At 28.8% G+C, this 22,634-nt stretch overlaps 2 protein-coding genes across 3 annotated transcripts; one reads left to right on the forward strand and one right to left on the reverse strand.

Moving 5' to 3' along the window:
• The first annotated feature begins 3,664 nt into the window (after positions 1 to 3,664).
• On the forward strand, positions 3,665 to 4,117 carry LOC110635633 (uncharacterized). Its single transcript, XM_021785047.2, has one exon. The coding sequence runs from the start codon at positions 3,665 to 3,667 to the stop codon at positions 4,115 to 4,117; it is 453 nt and encodes a 150-aa protein (XP_021640739.2).
• A 3,818-nt stretch (positions 4,118 to 7,935) lies between these two features.
• LOC110635643 (receptor-like protein kinase HERK 1) lies at positions 7,936 to 12,139 on the reverse strand. Of its 2 annotated transcripts, XM_021785062.2 has the most exons (3): positions 8,647 to 12,139; positions 8,457 to 8,535; positions 7,936 to 8,177 (listed from the first exon to the last, which is right to left on the reverse strand). In XM_021785062.2, the coding sequence occupies exon 1, from the start codon at positions 11,314 to 11,316 to the stop codon at positions 8,815 to 8,817; it is 2,502 nt and encodes an 833-aa protein (XP_021640754.1). In that variant the 5' UTR covers positions 11,317 to 12,139; the 3' UTR covers positions 7,936 to 8,177; positions 8,457 to 8,535; positions 8,647 to 8,814. The 2 variants fall into 2 exon arrangements, with proteins under 2 accessions (XP_021640754.1, XP_021640751.1); XM_021785059.2 differs by having other exon boundaries at positions 8,457 to 12,139.
• Positions 12,140 to 22,634: the final 10,495 nt, after the last annotated feature.

Below are 22,634 nucleotides of genomic sequence, written 5' to 3' on the forward strand. Positions count from 1 at the left end.
AGAAACAAAGAATTACAGGAAAAGACGAAACAGAATCCTATACTCCGCATGTGACTCCTAGTAGACTCTTCCCAACACTTAGATAATTTTTCCCTATGAATCTGGAGCCTAAGCTCTGATACCACATTTGTCACGACCCAACCTATGGGCTGGACCGGCACTAGGACCTGGGCCAGCCTAAAGCCCCCGAGGCCCGTAGTAAGCCTTAACTATTCATTTACCCAACTCTAAGGCCCATTTGGGCCCAATATCAAGAAATCAACCGGACAGAGTCCGGCCATAAAATGGACCTTTCAACGGGGAGTTTTTTTTTTACTCACCCGACCTGTAAACACGTTATATCATCAATTGGGGAGCTCAGCTCACCCTCCACATACTCATAACATCATAAAAATAAATGGGAGCTCAGCTCCCTCATCCAATCCATCAAACATGCATAGCATATTAAGTTTACAGGTCCAAAATAATAATTTAGTTTACAGACCCAAATCAAATAAACATTTCTAACACATGCGAAAATTCTAAGATTTAACAAGTTTATACAAACATTAATAATCGACCTGCGATGGAGAAAGCAGGTTAACCTTAAAAATATCCTCCTGTGGCCTGGAAAAATATTGAACAGGAGTGAGCGTTCGACTCAGAGAGTAAAATATCAATTTTAACCATAATCTCTATAACTATCTAAAACTAATGCACCCTGTAGAGTGAAATGCAACATCAACAACATTTTCACATCATAACATCAAAAAGGTAATTTGGAGCACTCACGCACCCTGTAGCATCAATCATAACATATGGGAGCTGATCCCCTATACAGCTCTCTTAAATCCAACTGGTGCGTGAAGAACTCAAGCGGACTTTCGCTTAATAAACCAAATCGAGGGTCCCTGAAGAACTCAAGCCGTGACTACCCCTCGAAGGATCGGGTCCCAGCGAAGAACTCAAGCCGTGACTACCCGTCCTATCCATAGTCCACACCACATCACACGCACGCCAACGCACGCACACTGCTCCAAATTACTACAACAACATCCATGGCACTTTAACAGTTATCAAGGCAACATAAATCGTGCCTAGAGTTTAACTACATAAATATATGCATATAAGTGATGCATGGGCATGCTTGAACATATAATAATAGTGAAATTACAATTAAAATTAATATTTTACTCACAGACTTGACGACAATCACTGTGGCGGCTGGGCGGAGGAAGAAGGCTGTCCCGGCTCACCTGAAAATTTTATTACAATCATTTAATAAATTTGACTCAATACAAATAAAGAAAAAGACCAATACGTCCTAAGTCGTGCTGAAAATCCGGCAGAGTCTCCCCTATACCTAGGACCTACCCAACCTGCAAAAGGGCTCAAAACACACTTCTATATTCACAATCCATATGTCCACAACTCAATCACATCACACAGCCCCTCCTGGGCCCACCAAATCAATCATCCATCACAATATATGTAAAATTTCAATTTAGTCCTTATAATTGACCATTTTTGCAAAAACTGCTCAAATAAGCTCTAAAAATTATAAAACTCTGCCCCGCGGTCCTTAGAAATATTACTAAGCTATTGCAAAAAGAATCATAATTTTCTAAGCTACCACGAATATTTTATGGATTTTTAATCCTATTTAAGCACTAGAAAATTACGAAAAAGCAAGGTTCGGGTTTACCTTTGCCGTTTCCGACTTAGAACGCGCGGGATGCCCGACAATGGTGGTGTAGCCATAACATCGATACATTTCGGAGACTTTTCCGTGAGTGCATGTCGTAGGAAATTCTGCATCCGGACAAGCGAATTTCCGCGAATTGAGGATACCTACACGAAGCCCAATAATAATATATAAAAAATCAGGGGTGTTACATTAATTAAATATAAAATATATATATTTATATAATATTTATAAATTTATAATTTTTTTATTTTATATAAAATGAAATTTAAATATTTTATTGAATTATTAAAATTTTAAAATATAAATTATTAATTAAAATAAATTTTATGTAAATTATTAATTAAAATTTATAAATTTAAATAGATTTTAATTTTTTTTAGTAATAACAATTAAGTTTTGGACAAATTTAGGTAGTTAGAAATAAATTTTAATCAAATTTGGAATGAGTTCATAATTTTAAATTATGAAAACTGAATTACATATTTTAGAAACCAAATCGAACTGAAATGGATGAAAAATCGAATCGAACCGAACCGCTTTATTTCAGTTCTATTCGATTCAAACGGATATCGGTTTTGATTTTTTATTAATATTTTAATTTAGACTCTATTTTCAAGTTATTTGATCTAATTTGACTTTGATTTGAACCTAATAACTATTAATCAATGAAATTAAATAATTTATATATATATATAATTAATTATATATAATTCATAAATTCCCTATAAAAATAAATCAATTCAAAAATAGATTCGATTCGATTTGGTTCGATTTGAATATATAAAATTACTATTTTGTTTGGTTTGGTTTAACCGATTTTTTTTCTCTTCAAAATAGAACCGAACTGAAATAATTGAAATTTTTATAATATAAAATCGAATTGAACCGATTAAATTTTAAAACTGAACCGATTGAACTGAATTGATTTGGTTTGATTCGATTTTTCGATTTGAACCAAAATCTGCTCATCCCCACTTCGAAGCATTCCTAAGTTGCCTTGCATTGAATTGCCATTTGCAGCCATCTCTTCTATCCTTAATGCTCACAACATGCAATTCTCCTTCGTTTCTTTCGCTCTACATCTCTATCGATCCATCGCCACTTCCATCGATTATCTCAAGATTAATTCTTGTCTTTATTACACACAACAACATTTTACACATTTTATATGTATGTCATGTATGAATTATATAAAAAATTATTTGTTTAATTTCTTTCTAATTATATATAATTTATTGATATTAAACTCATTATTAGAACTGTAAAATATCAAGATTGAGTTTTAATTGAAACTATATTATTTCACAAGACCTATTAAAAAGATTTTTCTAGGCGCTTTAGGTTAATAATTGAAGTGGTATTAAAGTTATAATTTAAGTGGTGAATATAAAATTTGAGGTGAAACCATTTAGGGAAAAAAATAATTTTAGTCGAAGGTAAAGTATCGTAAAGGATGTCATTAGACAATAAGAATTAATTAAAGTATTGAACGAGAAGTAACTAACAACATCAAGCATGATGATTGGGGGAAATTTTAATAAAAGGCAGTGAATATAATTAGATTGGCATTAGTTCATGATGTAAAGTGTAATGTCTTGAAAAAGATTTCGTCAATTATTTTATGAAAGAAATTAGAAAACTTGTAAATGTTGAAGGACAAAAAGGGAAGTTCTTAGGAGCCAACTATGCCTAATAGATGATTATGAAACCTTAATTTAATTAATTGATTTCTGTGGAAGGTTAAGCAGCCTATCTTATCTAATTCTTGCCTAACAACATAGAACAATCAAATAGTATTTAGGTCCTTAGCAGGTTTCCTAACTCCCAAGTCAATTTAATTCTCTTATTTCACAATTCACATGTTGTCAAATCATTGCACACTCTCCATTAAATCTACTCTGCTCTTCCTCTTTTCTTCAACTGCAAGCACCACTATAAATAACACCCAAAAATCAAATCACCTCACATACTTAGCTCATGGCCAGCTGCATCAATGATAATTGCGTCGCAGTCCGGCCTGCCGTCTACGTGAACCTCCGCAAATGGCCGGAATTCGATACAGAGTTTGGGAGATCAGGGAGCTACAAGGGCAGCTGGCTGGGTGTGCATGGGCACCCTAGGGTTGTGGATAGCAGATCATGCAGACAAATGTACCTAAGGAGCTACAAGTTCTCAAGAAAAGAAAGTGTTCCTGAGAAGACCAAGAAGTGTATAGGCAAAGTTAGAGAGAGAATCAAGAATAGAAGATCAAGAAAGAGATCATCATCATCATCATCTTCTTCCTTCTCAAAAACTAGCAAAAGCAAGAACAGAAGCTCTGGTAAAAGAGAGTCTTTAAGGAGGGTGTCATGTGCGGCTTTGATGTCTATGTTCAAGAGATTGTTATCTTGCACGACCAAGGTTGATGTTGCTGAACATAGAGATCCATAACTCATCATAACGCATAAGTTTTTTTCCCCTTTCTTTTTCAATAATTTTTTACTGATGGATCTTCCTTCTTTAATTACTGTTTATCTATGAAGGAACTGGCCTAATTGATCTTTTCTCTAATACTTTCTCTCTCTCGCTCTCTCTTTCTTGTAATTAACCATGAGTATATGCTTAACTAAAGAGAAAGCAATGAAAAGGGGCTAATTCTACATTGCAAATATTGCCAAAATTGGGGTCTAGAGACTTCGCATAGAAAAGATTAAAACGCAATAGCCTGGCTTCTTACAGTTCAATAATTGTTCATTCTTAAAAAATAAAAAAATAAAAAAATAATTGTATAGTGGGGAAGATGACAATCATACAATATGGAATTCTTGAGTTTACCACTACCGCATTATTTTTTATTTTTTTTATCTTCAACGAGTTTATTTAAAGTCTTATTTGGTTGGGATAAGTTTATTCAAGAACATTAATTTTTTTAAAAATTAATAAATTCAATTTATTTTATTGTTATTTTGATTTTATTTCTAAAAAATAAAGGAAACAATTTTCTTTAATTCAACAGAAGTAGCTTATTTATTCATGAGTAAGTTACTTCTAAAAAAATTAAACATTCTGAGTTTAAATCAAATAAGGCATAGATTTTTTTTTAAAAAAATTCTTTTCCATTTGGTTAAATAAATTAGGGTATTTTATTCTCTTCATTTGTAAACAAAGTGGCTTATGCTCTCAATAAGTGCAATTTATTTATTTATTTCCCATGAAAAACCCTCATATAAAGGACCTAAAGCAGCACATGCCAATGAAAGTGGAGTTAATTAATGGAAATTTGATTATAATAAAACATTTTTAACATTAGCAAATTTAATTCAGTGGTATTAGTGCATCTTTCAACTTTAAAAAAATTAAATAAAAATTGAACAAGAATTAAATTGAAATCAAATCAAAATCAAATTAAAATTGAAATCATAGAGGCTATATAATTTTTATTTTATTTTATTTTTTAATTTTAAATAAAACTTATTAATTTAAAATAATTTCAATGTGATCCAACCCATTGGCCTGCTGCTACAGCAATTAGCAAGCAAGCAAAGGCATGAGGTGGAATTCTCAATTGCTATGCTTGAATGCTTGTTGCTTTCACTTCTCTCCATGACTCTTTTTGATGGATGGGGATGGCCACAAACTGTTACCACTGCCACCACTAGCACAAGGGGACCTTTATTAAATATTAATTAATAGCAGAAGTAATCCAAAATAATAATTATTATCATTATTATTATTATTATGTCTTCTCAGTGTTTGTTTAAGGTATTTTCAAGGTAAATTTTGTTGGGGTCATTAAGAATATTTTAAAATTATTAATTACTATTATTATTATTATTATTATTATTGTTATTATATATTGGCTGATGCAATTGGGTGCACCAAACCTATGTCCATGTCATATATGTTGTTTTTTTGGGCATAAGATTTGCATATCCTAGTATATCTATTGATAAACATGTAAGCCAAGGATATGGTTTAGTTATTTAATTATGATTAATGAGTTAAGTTGATGTGAGATAATTCAGTTCTCATTATAACAATTAAGTCTTAATTTCAAATTAATTAGGTCGGCTATATAATTTTCTTTTTTTTGTCATTCAATTCTATTAAATATCAGATCCGTCAAAAGTCCAAACTAGTTGAGATTGAATATAGTTCTCATTAAAAGGTAAGGACAAATAAGCTCAAAGTCTCTCTCTAGATTTCTTATAGACCATATGCAATGGATATGATAAATGGAGTAGTAGGTAAACAGTGCAAAATATTATATGAGCTATTTAAGGAGGGAAGTCACCAAACCCTTCTTCTTCATCTTCTGCATGCTAATACATAAGCACTGAACTTATAATTAGAATGATGAATGACTATTTGCGTGCAAGCTGACCGATATCATGTACAAGAATGAGTGACTATGGCTTATAGTTCGAAGCCTCATTAGAAGGAGAATGTGTCTAGAATATTCAAATGTTAGAATTCTCAAATGTTAGAATTCTCATATGGAAAAGAGACTGAATGGATAAGAAACATATAAGACTGATGAGCTATACAACGAGAGTTAGTTATGTAAGAAAGCGAATTATCTTAAAATAGATAGTTAGGGAAACTCAAATAAAGATCTCTCCACTTTTTACACTTTAAAATAAAGAAAGGCCAACCAGGTTACTCTCTGATTGATAATGACATTTGTTTATTTGATGAAATGAAAATGAGATGATAGAGAGATAAGTGAGGGTTGAGAGTTGGATTTAGGGGGGCTGAACTTTGTAATATGAACTGTAGAGATCAATGTGTGAAAAAGGTGAGCTCATGTATGCCCCTTTTTCTTTTCTTTTTGCATGTTCAGCCTCACAATGCAAAGAAAAGCAAGAATGAAGGATTAGAGGTAGATTCTTAGGGATTTGTCCTGATATTTGGGGAAATTTCTGTGGTTGTGTTTCAATTTTAAGTTGTGGTGGGAGAAACATTAAGGAAGGAAAGAAATAGATTTTGTGAAGGTGAAGGTGGGGAAGGTTTGATTGGATTTCAGAACTTGAAAACCTATGGGCCATCAAACCATCAGGCCTAGATGATTGCTTACTGCATAAGGATTAATTGTGCTAGTATCATTCACTCTTTTTTTTTTTATCACAAATTATTAAAAATAAAATAAAATTTAGAACAATGGTGTGGACTAAAGATTGCACTTAGAACTAGTGGTGGAGACAGATTAGAACAACCATCTGATACTAGTTCATTCACGAGACATTAAAATGTCTTAGTGATTTCTGTCATAATCATTAGCGAACTCAAAATCTGCTACTCAGTGTTGTGGTCGGCTTATTTTGAATGAATGAGATTCTGCCATCCCGAACAGCTCTTTATGAAGTCTGAGTAGCCAAAAAATTCATGGGATTTTGATGCCATTGTAAAGGCAATCAAGGTTTTGTGGTCCCTTTTCTTTATTGATGATGGTCTTCTGGCCTTGCAATGCAATAGTGCAGTTAATAAAATAAAAGGTGGTGGTCTTCATGGTGGTGCTGATGTGTGCAAGTGAATACTATAATGGTGGTATATTGATTTAAATAAACAAATAATATCAAAAATTACAAGCCATCACAGTTACAAAAGATGGGTTCTAATAACTATGTCACAAAAATTGTTATATATATATATATATATATATATATATATATATATATATATATATATATATATATATATATAAACAAATACAGAATAAGCATAGCTTCATCTTGACTCAAAACTGTAGAAGTGCACTCATACTGTCTTCCCCAGTCAATTACATCAATAAATCAATAAAAAGCATATGCTCCTAGTGTACTAAAATTGAAAATGAGTAATATCTTCATCATGAAATGTAGAATTTTTCAGACAGAAACCAGAGATTCAAATACTATGAGCTTGGTGTTTCAAGAAATGAGATGGTATAGTGTTCTTTGCAATATAGCTCAAGACTCACAGATTGCTTTAAAGCTGTTCTAGTGCACGGTGACTTTTTCACTGCAAGTTCTAAGAGGTTCTCAGCCGGGCAAGTAAAAAATGATGCTTATGCCAGATAATAGAGACCAGTACAAGTTCATGAAAAATCCTCCATTTTGACGTTTTTCAAGCTTGCAGCTGCTGATCCTGTGTAACAATGACGATACAGGATAGTGCAACTCATGCATTTACTGAAAGACCAACAAAACTGGAAGCATTATATTTATATATGAGCAACAAGATGGAGAGCTGTGGGAAGTAGTTAGTGATCAGTTACAGAGAATTGGAAGTTGAGAACGAATATGAGAATAAAATTATATAAATAGATATTGCATTGGATACAGCCAATCATCAATTTAATAATACAACAATTAATTTCTCTCTAATTCTTGTTCTCTCTCTCTCTCTCTCTCTCTTTCCCTCTCTCTTTCCTTTTCTTCTCCATCCCCTTCTACTCTGTTCTGTTTTTCCCTATGCTTCTCTTCCTTTCATTCTTCCTCTCCAGTTCGGGTGTTTTGGGACCATTGACAACCTGGTATGTAACACAATTGTTGATGAAACAGTACAAACAACATTTAAGCATTGGCCAAATTTTTGTCTCATTTTTAATCCAAAATTCAGGCAATCATTACCATTATACAAAATGAAATTGATAGATAAGCAAGGATGGTTAAATGAACAAGAAGACTAAAATCAGACAACCACTAGCAAACATAGAAATAAATGCAGTTACACCAAGTTATAACTATGAATAGACACAAAACAAGCTACATAAGAAAAGCAACATTCTTATCAATTCCCTAAAACTCACTTGAAGCATCATCCCTGCTGTACAAAAGAGTGAACTCAATATGCAGAACTCCAGAAACAATTCGGTGTGGTTTAGACACCTACATGAAGGATGAATAGCCAAAGAGCATGGAGCAATTTCTCTTTGTTTTGTCAAAACACTAACCAAACAAGCCATGCTGTAATCAGAGAAGAAGCTCTCTTGATTTTACCAGAACAAGGGTTCTCCTTAGCAAATTCAGGTTGTAACTTCCCCGTACAAAATAAAGAGAATTCTTCTATCTACTCTGGTGTAGCAAGCAGTGATTGGTGAGAGGGCAAACCAAAGAAGAGATATCAATGAAAGAACTAAAGCCATAAAATATACCATCTCCAACAAGTTATCTACCCTCAGACTTCACTAGCTGTGAGAATACCTTACTCATTGACACCCCAGAGAGATCATCCACACTTGATGTTTCAGATTGAGCAGCTAAACCACTATTATCAACATGGCTGAAATTGTTGATTTTTGGAGAGAGTTCACCAATCATATTAGTACTGTTTTCTTCAGGATCACCAGGAACAACCACCTCTTGAAGTTGAAGAGCATACTCAAGATTCCACAAGACATCTCCCATAGAAGGCCTGTCAACGCCAAAGTCGGCCAAGCATTTCTCTGCAGTTTCGCCGAACTTCCTGAGTGAATCAGGTCTTATTTTTCCCCCAAGTGTAGGATCTATTATTTGCTCCAACTGCCCTTTTTTCTGCCACTTCATTGCCCATTCTGCTAAGTTCACCATTTCCCTTGGAAGGGTTGGATCTATAACAGGTCTTGCACAAAGAACCTCAAACAAAACCACCCCAAATGAATACACATCTGATTTCTCCGTCAGTTGTTGCCTTCTGAAATATTCAGGATCAAGGTACCCAAAACTCCCCTTCACTGCTGTACTCACATGGGTCTGGTCTATTTCAGGCCCTGTCTTTGAAAGCCCAAAATCAGCAACTTTGGCCATGAGATTCTCATCAAGCAAGATATTTGCAGACTTCACATCACGATGAATGACTGCTTTAGCATAGCCAGTGTGAAGGTAATGTAGTCCTCTAGCTGCTCCAATGCATATCTCAAGCCTTTCCTTCCAACTCAAGCTTGGACGACCTGCGCCATAGAGATGACCCTTAAGAGTCCCATTCTCCATGTATTCATATATTAAGATCATCTCATTTTTTTCGTCACAGTACCCAATTAATGAAACTAGATGGCGATGCCGGAACTGGGATAGCATCTCAATTTCAGTTTGGAACTCTGCAAGCCCCTGTTGGGAGCGTGGATTTCCCCTTTTAACAGCCACTTTGGTACTGTCATTTAAAACTCCTTTGTACACCTTCCCAAAACCACCAATACCGATAACCCAGGCCTCATCAAAGTTGTTTGTGGCCTCTTGAACTGCCACAAAAGGAATGCAATATCCTAGATTAGAGTTAACACTAACAGTTGTTCCATTAGAATACTTACTACCCACAGTGGGAGAATTTCCCCCACTAACAGGTAGGGGAATCCACGTCTTCGAATGGCCTTGATGTGCCAACTTTTTCCTTTTTCTGCAAAACATAAACATTATTGCAGCCACCACCACCGCAATAACTGCCCCAGCGGTCAAGCCCACTATCATGCCAACATTCTTCTTAGATCTTGAATCAGAAAGCAAAGGTGCTGACCCACTGAGGCTGCCAAGGGAATTGTTCATTTTCATTATCTCTAGCCCATTTAGAATGGCATTAGGTAGAACATTAGGAATAGAGCTTGGACCAATACTCACACGAAGCTTATTTTTGCTGTCATTTAAAGGTGTGACAAAATCCATATAAAGTGCACCTGCCAAAATGTTTTGTAATAGAATACTTGGATCAAGATCCTTAGCAACAATCGAAGAGTCAATATAAACTTCAAAGTAGAGCTCGTTAAGAGCTTTACTTAGTATATCACAGAAGTGAAACCGAACAAGATACTGAAATCCAGGATCAACATTGAACTGCCAGGTCACATTGAAATTGCTTCTGGGATCATCTCCTGATTTCATCACAGTGGCAGTACCATAAACAGCATTAGGAGCAATATCTGGTGTTGCTCCGCCTTCTACATACTTGACAGCACTAATTTTTGATATGTTTGTGGCAAAATTCTCGTTGATGAGAAAATCTTGATCAGGAACCCAAGTTCGCCCAAGGGTATCATTTTCAGGGAGAATTGTTGGTCCACCCATGTTCACCCTAAAAACAGTCTCCAGTGCCTGTGAAAACAAGCCTTGGAATGTCCCCAGTGGATCAAAAGTGCTGGCATCATCTGTAATTAGTGCATCGGGGATGGAAACAACTTCCAAGGCATTCAAGAATGCAAACGAATTGCTTGATGGGGTGAAAATAATTTCAAGGCTAGTCGAGGTTACATTAACAGAAAATTCTTTAACAACATTAGAGTTGACACTGAAATTGCTCAGAAGGACATGGTCTTGGGTGGAAACATGAAAAATTGCCCTGTTCATATTGTAACTATCATAAACAAATGGATAGAAATAAAAGCGAATCCAATGTCTACCAGGTTGTTGAATTGAAAATGTGTATTTTGAGGTTCCATCGAGGATTCTTGCTGTTTGATATAGCAATGAATAATCGGAGGACGTGACAGATGTTGAAGCTCTGGCAAAAATGTTTTTTGGGGTTGAAAGGGAGTTTGAGGTAGAGTTATCAGCCAAGAAAACACGGTCGCCCACTGTAGTATCGCTGCTTGATCCACAGTCTATAAGGTAATTGTCTACAGGATTAAATCCACAACACAAACTAGCCAAGCTCAAGATTGATAAAGCACAAGTAAAAATTTTTAATCCCCTATCACTCATCATTACAAAATCAGGGAAATTTGTTAAGGAACAAAGAGGTAGATCCTGTTTAAACTTAACCAGACCTTAGGGTTATTATAGAGGCAGAACAGTCAAGGAACCACTGTTAATCAAACACAATAGGAATCAAAAACCACGAAGAAAGCCAAATGAAGGAAATGAAATCTTATGTTCTAATCCAGCAAAAGCAATTCAAGAACCTCTAATTATCAACTATGACGTATAACATAAATTCTAAAACCAAGGAAGAGAAATCTAGACTTTTCCAAAGCAACACAATGAACTAGTAGTTATTAACCGAAAATCAAAACTGACAGAAGGAACCCACTAGGACAACAGAACAAAGAATGGAAAAGATAGCACCTTTGAAAGATCATGCTAGCTCCAATGCATAAAGACCCAGATGAGAAATTCCAAAGAGGAAGGCAAATCTGGTGAAGGCTTTCAGGGTATGCTAAAATGGGTTTTAAATTCAAATAAAGAGCAGCAGAGCAATAGGAACAGAGCAGAAATCTAGCAAAGCACAAGCTGGTTTGAACTTGATGACAACCCCAGATATTGACAGATTCCTAGATATATTAATTTGTTTTAATGTGCCATTAAACTAATGGGAAACAAAAAATAACAAGACAAAAGAAAGCAAAATAAACAGAAAGAAAGGGAATACAGAGTCAAAAGGCAAAAACCAACTAAGGTGGTAGAAGGCTTAGATAGTTTTGGTAATGTTTCTTACAAGTGGTAAACGTAGCTTCCATTGCTAAGAAGGTAAAGAAATTGATGAGGACAGAGAAGGCTATGGACAGGGCTCTAGATCTCGCTTAATGTAGTAAAGAAGAAAGGGTAAATGATACTGATTTATTATTTGTTTACTCCATTAATTTTTTTGGTAACTTTCATCACACGTATCATAACTTATCTTATCTAAGGAGTTAAGAGGCCTGGAAACCAACTGCCAAACCGATCAATTTAATTAATTTAAAATAAATTTAAATTATAATTTATGATTTTATATATTTAAATATTAATTATAATTTAAAAATAATTTTAAATTAAATTTTTTATTTAAATTTTGAATTGTCATAATAAAAAATTAAACTCAATTTATATATATTTATATATATATAATACGTGAATAATTTTATTTTATTTTTTATTTTTTTATTTTTATTAAATAATAAATTTTCAGTTAATATTTTATTTTTTAATTGATATATAATATTATGTATATAAAAAAGATTTAATAAGAGTTGAAATATAAAAAATTAAAAAATATTAAAATAAATAAAAATTATTTAAAATAAACAACTCGATTAATGTAAAAATTAAATATATATAATTTTATAATTTATTCTATTAGATATGATTTGAATACATTTAAAATTGATATTTTCAATTTAATTTAATAAAATACATTAAATTCAACTAAATTGATCAATATATACCTCTATAAAGAATTAAGAGTGTACAATCTGTTAATTTGATTTTAACTAAATTAAATTATTAAATATATAAATCAAATAGAATTAAATTAAAGAAAAAATTTAATCATACGAATTGAAAAAATCAAATATAAAATCATAGATAATCCTTTTTCAATGCCATCTATTAAATCTAAATCTTAAACAAAATCAATTGAGAAATTCTTAAATCCAAATATTAAATAATCCCCAAACAGAAAATTCATCCAATGGAAATGAAATTAAAATAAATCGAATATTGAAAAACAACCAGAAAGCTCAAAGTCGCGCAAGGCCACAAACACAATCACACGGTTCAGCGTTTAAAAGATCAGTTCGGTTCAATTCTTTTAAATTTTTTATTAAATTAATTAAATTCAATAAAAATATATTTAAAAAAATTAAAATCAAAGCTAAAAATTAAATTAAATCGATTCTGTTAATTTTTTATTAAAAATTATACCATACTCATCCCTAACCATAATAAAATATTTAAATTTTAATTTATGATGAAAAAACTTTATAAATTTAATTTAAGTAACAAAATTAAAATTTTTAATTTATCAAAAAATAATCTAAAGTATTATATTACATATATTTTTTTTTTAAATGAAACGCACACGTAAAAGACAAAGAAGTAACAAACCCCATTATAAAATTATGGTAATTTTGTGAAGATATGTTAATATTTATATTTCACACACACTTAATATCTCATATGAGATATATTAAAATGTCTTTAATATCATTAATGATGATTTGTATCATTATGTATCATGAGGGATGGATAAGAAAATCTAGGGCTTGTTTGTCATTATTGTTAAAATTATTATTAAGAAAATTATTTTTTTAAATATACTAGTTATATAGTGTTAAAAAATAATTAAAAATTAAATTTAATTAGTTTTAGTCAGAAGAATATTAAAATAACGAAACAATTTTTTTTAAATTATTTTTTTCAACAGCATCTAAAATGATAATTTTATTCAGAAAATTAGTTTTCAGACTCTGAAACTTAATGCTAAACAGGACTCTAGTCGATAGGGATAATGTGTGTTAGGTAGACATAAACATACATAAGTAGATACCATAAACATGTATTTGAAAAAATAAATATAAAAATATAAAGAATAAAAGTAATAAAGCTTATTATCCTTTTTTTTATATATTTTATAAATTGTTGAATTTTTAATTTTTTGATTTTTTTATTATTTTTATAATTAATTATTTGAATTTTCGCTTGAGAGTGAATTCAAAGTTAATTTATTTTTCTTTTAAGGGAAGTTCTTTTATTGAAAAAGATAACTGAGAAAAAAAAATATAAAAGTTTTATTATATGCATAAAAAAAGTGTATTTTTTTCCTTAGTGCAAGGATAGGATTGAACATGGCAAAAATATACATTTCAATGAATAAATTAATATAATTTACTGATAATTTTATTTATTTTCTCATTTTTAGTAGTATTTTAATTAAAATTAAGTAACGCTTTGTATTTAATCTAAGTATAAAAATAAGTAATTTAAAAGATTAAGTAAACTATGGAGTAAAATAAAAGTTTTTATAATAACTTTGTTTTAATGTATAATAAAAGTTTTAATTTCCTTATTAAAAAAAATAATATAATAGTTAATGCTGTTTTACGAATCACTATAAATATAAAAATGAATCATCTATAATTTAGTTCTTAAAATTTGATAAAATTTATAATTTAGTCATTTTATATTTTTAAAATTAAGTAATTTAATCTTTGAATTTTGATAAAACTCATAATTTAGTCTTTTTGTCTAATTATCCATTCAGTTTACTATTAATTATAGTAAAAATAACTAAAATACCATTAATTTATAATTTTTTAATTTAAATAATTTAGTCCTGAGTTCTTATATTATGAATAAAATAATTTAAATTAATAGATTATTTTATTTATAAGACTCCATTTGTTTCACATAAAATAATTTATATGTGAAAAATATTTTTCATAAAAATATTTTCTAAAAAAATATTTTCCATAAAAATATTTTTCTGTTTTTTATTGCAATGTTAAATTAATAATATGCATTTATTTTATTTATGTATAAGTGTATTCACATTTTAATAAAATTATGAAAATTTAGAAAATAGAAAATGACTTATTCTTTAAAAAATAAAAGTCATTTTCTTTAAAAATAAATTGATTTTCCTTTTTATCAGAAAAATACTTTTTATTGACCAATTTTTTTAAGTATCTCAAATGTCAGAAAATATAAAAAATATTTTTCACAAAAATACTTTTTATGAAACAGACAGAGCCTAAAATTTAAATTAATTGACTATTTTATTTATAATACAAGATATTAATGACTAAATCGTTTCAATTAAAAAAATATAGAGTTAAGAGCATTTTTTTTTCATATTAATGATTAAATCACATGGAAATATTAAAATATAAATTTTACTAAATCTCATATATTAAATTATTTAATTTTAAAAATATAAAAACTAAATAATATGTGTTATCAAGACTATATTATAATTTTATTAAATAAAATAATAGAGCCTAACTACTAAAGCTAATTATTAAATACATTTAGAGTATATTAAAAACTTTAAAGATTAAATCATTTTAATTAAAAAAATATAAAATTAAGAACATTTAGTTTTTTCATATTAATGATTAAATTAAATAAAAAAATTAAATTATAAATTTTACTAAATCTTATCTATTAAATTACTTAATTTTAAAAATATAAATATTAAATAATATAAATTATTAAAACTAAATTATAGTTTGATAATATAAAATAATAAAATTTAATTACTCAAATTAATTATTAAATATATTTAAAATATTAAAAAATAATATTTTTTTTATAAAAAAATAAACTCCCTCAATAATATAAAAAATAAATAATATATATACATTAAATAAAACTAATAATTTCTCACCTACTTATGTAGTTCCATGACGGTTGCAAGTTGTAAGAAATGATATGCTGTAATTCACTAATTCCATTTCAGCAATTAATTTGATGTGAACGACACAGATAAGCCTTTTGTCATATTTCTTATCTTCTTTTCCTTGTTTTCTTGATTGTCTTGTCAGCCAACCCTTGATGTGACTTTCAAAATTTGCTTGACTAAAAATAGATTTTCTCTTTTAAAAAAAAAAATATTTTATGATTTGATCTCAAAATTAATAATTAAAAATTACAATAAAAATTAACTAATTAATTAATTATCAATTAAAACATTAAATCATATAAATTTATGTGAGTCTGATTATTATACATGATTTCTAATTTTCTTTTTTTTAAAAATCACATCATAAAAGAGAGATAACGAAGGAGAAGAGGTCCACATGGGGAAGCTATGATGTTGTACAAGAAATAAATTGAAAACGACATCATACCTATACTCCTTTTTTTAAAAAAAAAATAAATAAATAAATTTTGATTAGGGTTGCAATATATACCGTCAAATTCAAAGGGTTATTTAATTAGTAAATGAGTTTGCCCCCTATCTTAATTGGGGTTGATCTTTCCTGATTTTCTGGGCCTATAGATGATGGATGTTGAGCTTTGTAGTTATTCAATAATTAATTTCACATTCAAATCAATAATGAGATTTTTCAATAATGATAAAGAAATAATGTATTAAATAAAGAGTATATAAATATATTTAAGTAAATCTTTGAAACCTATTTATATAGATATAAATTATGATTAAATCCTTTGTTCATTCTTTATTTGTATGTAATGATATGTATCTTGATTAGCATGCTTGATTCTAGTCGTATATTTCAAAATTACATTATTCTTTTTATTCCGATTTCATATCAAGAGAGTCGATATTCTCTGTTATTGATTCTCATTGTTTGATCTAATGGAGATCGAAGATACACTGTCTGTTACATAACGTTTCAAACCGCATCTTGCTATCTAAATTTATTTTATGGGAATTCGGGTGTGAAAATGGTTACTTCAACTAAAAGAGTTCGGATTTTGAAGTTAGACTGTACGAGGAGATTACTTTTTAAGATTAATATTTAAAATTTTATTTTTAAATGAAGGAAAACTCAATTTTGTTTTTGAATTTTTTACTATGTTTAAATATATATAATTTTAAGTTTTTTTTTTCTAATTATTTCACTACTTTATGGTTATTTAACTAGGTTAATTTTTTTAACTACAAAAATTAAAATAATAAATTTTATAATCTTAATAATAAAATATTAATATATGAAATTATTACTCATTTCATTTCAAGTGGTTTTTAAGGTTATTTTTACAAAAATGAAGGAAATGGCTAGAAAATCTCATTCTTATAAAAAAAAATGCTAATAATTATCTAAAGTACCATTGTTTAATTAAGATAGAGAAAGGTGATAAAAATAAATAAATACATTAGAGTTGAAAATAACAATAAATAAAGATAAAATAAAAACATAATTAATATTTTTTAATTTTTTTAAGAAAGCAAATAAAATAAAATAAAATAAAATTTAAAATATAAATTGAAATGGAACGAAAGTAGTATCAAGTAAAATTGTGCTTTCCTAAAATTACACAAATTACACAAATTACTTGTAATCTTAACTGGTCAAATTTTTCATTCAGTAGTTAAAAATATATTATTTATTTAATAAAATTAAATTTAAATTTTTACTCTTTTTAATTTCTCTATTAAAAAAACTAATAATATAATTAATTCTCATACTATGTGTTATTTTTTCTTTTTTAATGAAAATTTAGTAAGATGAATGATAATAGTGAATTACATGATATGAAGTAATCCTCTATTTTTCTTATCAAATAAGCGATAAAATTAAGCAAGTGGATAGACTCAATGCTTGTTTGATATTGTGTTTAGAGATCGAAAATTGTTTTTATTAATAAAAATATTATTTTAGATGTTATTAAAAAAATAATTTAAAAAAATTATTTTATTATTTTAATATTTTTAAAATTAAAATTTATTAAATTTAATTTTAAATTATTTTTTAATATATTTATAAAAAAAATTTCAACAATAATTATTACAGTAATGCCAAACAGCCTTTAGAAGTTAACACCTTTTCCATTATTTACACCAAAGAAAGGAAGATTAATTAGATACCCATATTTCTGCTCATGCCAACTGTAATCCTTCCACAACATTCCTATCAAGCCCTCCAGCAAAAGCACCCTCCATATTTAATTTGAGGCAGCACATGAGTGGAACATGGCTAGACACCCAACTTCCATCCACCCTCTTAACCATACCATTAACATGGCCCAAGCTTTTTCAAATTCATTCAGAGAAGATATGTAATCTCAATTAATGCATAAATTGATATAACAAAATATCCCTATCATGAGAAAAAAAAAATCATATATAGCTTTACATTTGCCATTTATATTAAAATATATTAGGTATTCTTTATATTTGTTTTATGTCTATAAGATTCATGATTATCCTTTTTAATAATATTTTCTCTAAGAATCAAGTATGAGCTAATCTAAATTAAATATTATAAATTGTTGAAATTTGATTTGTTTATTTTGAATAAATTTGGGTTGGAAACTAATTATACAGCCACGTATTACGAAGCCCTAATTTAATATTAGAAAAATTTATAATTTGATACTTAAGTTTTAATAATGTTATGATTTAGTCTTTGTATTTTTTAAATTAAATAATTTAGTTTCTTATTTTTGTTTTATCAAAATTAGAGATCCTTCTGTTTAATAAAAATAGTTTTTTGTTAAAAATAACTAAATGACAAAATTACCCTTATTAAATTAAATTAAAATTAGAGGTTTCTTACTTTTTAATTTTTGACTTAAAATGTATTTTTAACTTATGAGTCAAATTAAAAATAAGTAATTAATTATTCAATAAAATTACTTTAAAATAACTTTTATATAATTTAAGTATTCAATTAAAAGGTGTTTAAAAATAATTTAATTGGTTAAAATTATCAAAAAAAAATATATAATTAAGTGTTATAGTTATTAAAATAGAGATAATATTGATATTTTTTAAAATTATTATGATAATATAATTTTTTATTTAGTCAAATAATAATTTTAAAATAAATATATAAATCATAAATAAGATATCTTTATTTATAATTTTTAACTTATTTTAAATAATTTTTTAAATTTATAAAATTAGATACTAAGATGCTTATAAATAGGTTTGATTGAATAACGAGCTTCCTCTGAGAATCTTCTTCGACCCCAAAACGCATTTAAGATAAATTATTTTAGAATGCTTTAAAGCAGAGTTGAATTTTGATTAATAAATCAAGAATATATGGACTAACACCCAAGATGGGTTTATGGCCCATAACATTGCCCAAATCCATAATAAGGCTTAGATCCTTAAAAAATTAAGCCCATCTTGGTGCAACCGAAGGGAGAAAAGCTCTTTTTTAATTATAGTGGTCCAATCTTTTAAACTCTTAATTTTACGAGTAAAATTTAATTGAGATTAGTTATTTTTTAATAATTTAGTTTTTATTTGATGTTGTATTTAGAGGTCTAAAATTAATTTTTAAATAAAAACATCATTTTATATACTGTTGTAATTTGAAAAAAATTATTTTATTATTTTAAGATTCTTATAACTAAAATTTATTAAATTTAATTTTAAATTATTTTTTAATAATCTATAATTAGTATATCTAAAAATATAAATTTTCAATAATAATTTTAATAATAATATCAAACAGACCTATATATGAACTATGAAATTATCATCATATAATATGTGATCGTATACAGAACTTATAATACAAAGTGAATCTTAAAATATATATGCATAAATAATATAGTTATGACCATTATTAATTTGAAATTCTATTTTTATCAACTAAATTAATCTAATTAAGTGTATATAAATATTAAAATCATACTTTATTGAATAATAAATAACATCGTAACTTTATAATATGGATAAGAATATTGAAAATTGAAACCATATGATATAAACAATATAAAAATTAAAAATTAAAATTAATCATATATAATGTCAATACAAGTACATTATTATTAATTTTGATCCATGTTTTCCCTTTATTTTATTTTTTCTGATAATTACTTAATCTTTTTTTTTTCTAAATCTATTATATTTAATTTGTTAAAAATTTTATTTATTTTTCTATATGATGTAAAAGATAATTAATAGACTATTAAAATAATTGATGTGAAAAAATAATAAAATATTAAATAATCAATTATCAAAATAATAGGTTTGTCAAACGATAAATGTCCTTGTCTGATCTGATTAAAAAATCAGCTCAATTTTGAGTTTGAGTCACTAATTTATTGGATTATTATTTTTTTTTTTCCTCAGAAGGTTGAGATTGAATTGATTAAAAAAGAGACTTACAACCCATTACATATAAAGGCTATGATCCTAAAAAAAATAAAATAAAATAAAATAAAATAAAATAAAACAGAGAGCCCTATTCCATCTAATTTAGAAGGCCCAGCCCACATCAAGAAATCCTAGCAGAAACTAGCGCCATGCCCAAACCCATGACCCGATGAGAAAAACAAATCATGTCGCAGACCAAGAAGACAGGAGCTTGAAATGCCGCTGCTTGATCGGCCATGTTAACACTGGTGGGAAATTTTCCTTGCTGAAATATCGAAGGGAAACCAAATGGCTGAAAAGCCTGAAGAAGGAGGTACCCAAGAAACAATCAACTTAAGAGTTCTTGGGCCATGGCAATCTAGAAAATAGAGAAGAAGGTATAGCTTGACCGTCTCATATAGCAAAATTCAACTAGAGCCAAATTACTTTTCTTTAAGTATTGTAATATATCTTCCTAAAGATTAAAAAAAAAAAGATTCATGAGTTAGTGAAATTATGCTTTAAAGAAAGATGACATCATAAGACAACTCAAGATGAATCAAAGACAACAAAGACAAAAAAGAAAAAGCTACATTCTAAGCTATATTGAAGATCAAAATAGAAGTACATAGTTTAGAGTATAGTTTAACTATTTTAAGACTATTGGTGAAAAGAATTCAGGAGTGGAGCCAATAAAATTAACTTTTAATCCCTCAAATTTTTATCCTAAACTTTTAGAACTTGTTTTTAAGTTTTGAATGGCCTAAAAGTATTTTATTGTGATCTGGTCAAAACTTTTAATTTTTCAAACTTGAGCAAAAAAGGTTTATAGGTTTGCTATTGTCCTTGGTATGCTAACTAATTTGTTAACTGACTAAAGTCTGCACAATATCATAGAAAATAACAAAATAACGGCTAGTTTCTTGAAATTTAAATTTAAAACGTTCCAATGAGCTTTCAAACAATCAAAAATAATTTGAGACTATAAATACACTTACTCTTAGCCATTTTGCACTTAATGAAAGTTGCTATTGTGTTCATAACTCTTTGAAGTCATTTAAAGCTTTCATTCAAAGTGCTCCCACTTGTTTTTATTGCTCTTCATTGGCTCATCTACTCAACTCTTCTTTCTAGATTCTGTTGTAATGAGTGAAAATGAGTTTTAAACACTTTATTAGCATTTAAGAGAGGTCTAGCAAACACCTTTTGAAGCTTGATGATGTAAAGCATTTGGGATAACACTTGTGAGAAGTTTGAAGATATTTTGTAAAGTTTTGTAGTGGAGATTAGTAAAAGGCTTTTGTCTTTTACCTTTAAAAGAGAAGAATAGTGAAGTAAAAACTCAAAATGACACATTTGAGAGAGTGGATATAGGCTATTTAAGCCAAACCACTATAAAATTTCAGTGTTTTATTTTCTTAACCCTTACTCTTTAAATTTCCGCATTTTATTTTCTGGTTAAGTTAAATTTGTTGTGCTGTATTTTGAATCAGTTTACTGTTCTGTTTGCTGAGTACTGCTATATTCAGTTTGAACAATATGATGAGCATACTTTGAGTTAAATATGCATAAATAGTTTATTTAAGCTATTTAACACACACACATGACATTAGAATACTTAGTTGAATCTAAGCCACTATTTTTCAAAGATTTTAAGCAAGAACCAAAAAATTATATTAGTCCAATTCCACCCCCCCTCTTGGACATATTTGGAACATCAATTTGGTATCAAAGCCTATCTCTCTTGTTTTGGTTTAAATGCCTTAGAGTGATCCACACACATGGCTGGTTCATCCAGCAATTCTGCTGCCACACCTGCTCCCTTAGCAAAAGGTTACCCTATCACTAGACCACCACTTTTTAATGGGACAAACTATTCTTTTTGGAAAACTAGAATGAGAAACTTTATACAATCTGTTGATATTTATGCTTGGAGGATAATTAAAAATAGTCCTTATGTTTCTCATAAAAGTGGTGAAGGAAATGTGCAATTACCTAATGCAAAATTTGATAATAATGATTGAAAGAAAATTAATGCCAAAGCCATTAATATTCTTCCTTGAGCTATTGATATTAATGAATATAATCATATTTCACATTTTCAAATGGCAAAAGAGATATGGGACAAAGTAGAAGTCACATATAAAGGAACTAATATGGTGAAAGAATCAAAGGCAAACCTCCTTATTCATGACTATGAGCTATTCGAGATGAAACCGGGTGAAACTATAGCTGAAATGAGTACAAGATTTATGGATCTTGTCAATTGTCTTAAAGCTCCTGGAAAGCAATTAGAACAACTAGAACTTATGAAGAAAATCTTCAGATCACTGCCACAGTCATGGGAGGCAAAGACCGCTGTGATTCAAGACACTAAGAATTTTCGAAGATACACCTATAATGAGCTAATTGGTTCTTTCATTGCACATAAGATGATTTACAAGAAGGATGAAAATGAAGGTGATCACAAGAAAAAGAAAGGCATAGCTTTCAAATCCGAAAAAGTGGAAGAGCAAAAGAAAGGTGTTGCTTTTAAAGCTAG

This window comes from Hevea brasiliensis, chromosome 6 (assembly GCF_030052815.1).
Source record: "Hevea brasiliensis isolate MT/VB/25A 57/8 chromosome 6, ASM3005281v1, whole genome shotgun sequence".
Taxonomy (NCBI): Eukaryota; Viridiplantae; Streptophyta; class Magnoliopsida; order Malpighiales; family Euphorbiaceae; genus Hevea; species Hevea brasiliensis.

Bases quoted from the DNA above. Each gene is read 5' to 3' on its own strand.
- LOC110635633 (XM_021785047.2), top strand. From the start codon at position 3,665: ATGGCCAGCTGCATCAATGATAATTGCGTCGCAGTCCGGCCTGCCGTC.
- LOC110635643 (XM_021785062.2), bottom strand. From the start codon at position 11,316: ATGATGAGTGATAGGGGATTAAAAATTTTTACTTGTGCTTTATCAATC.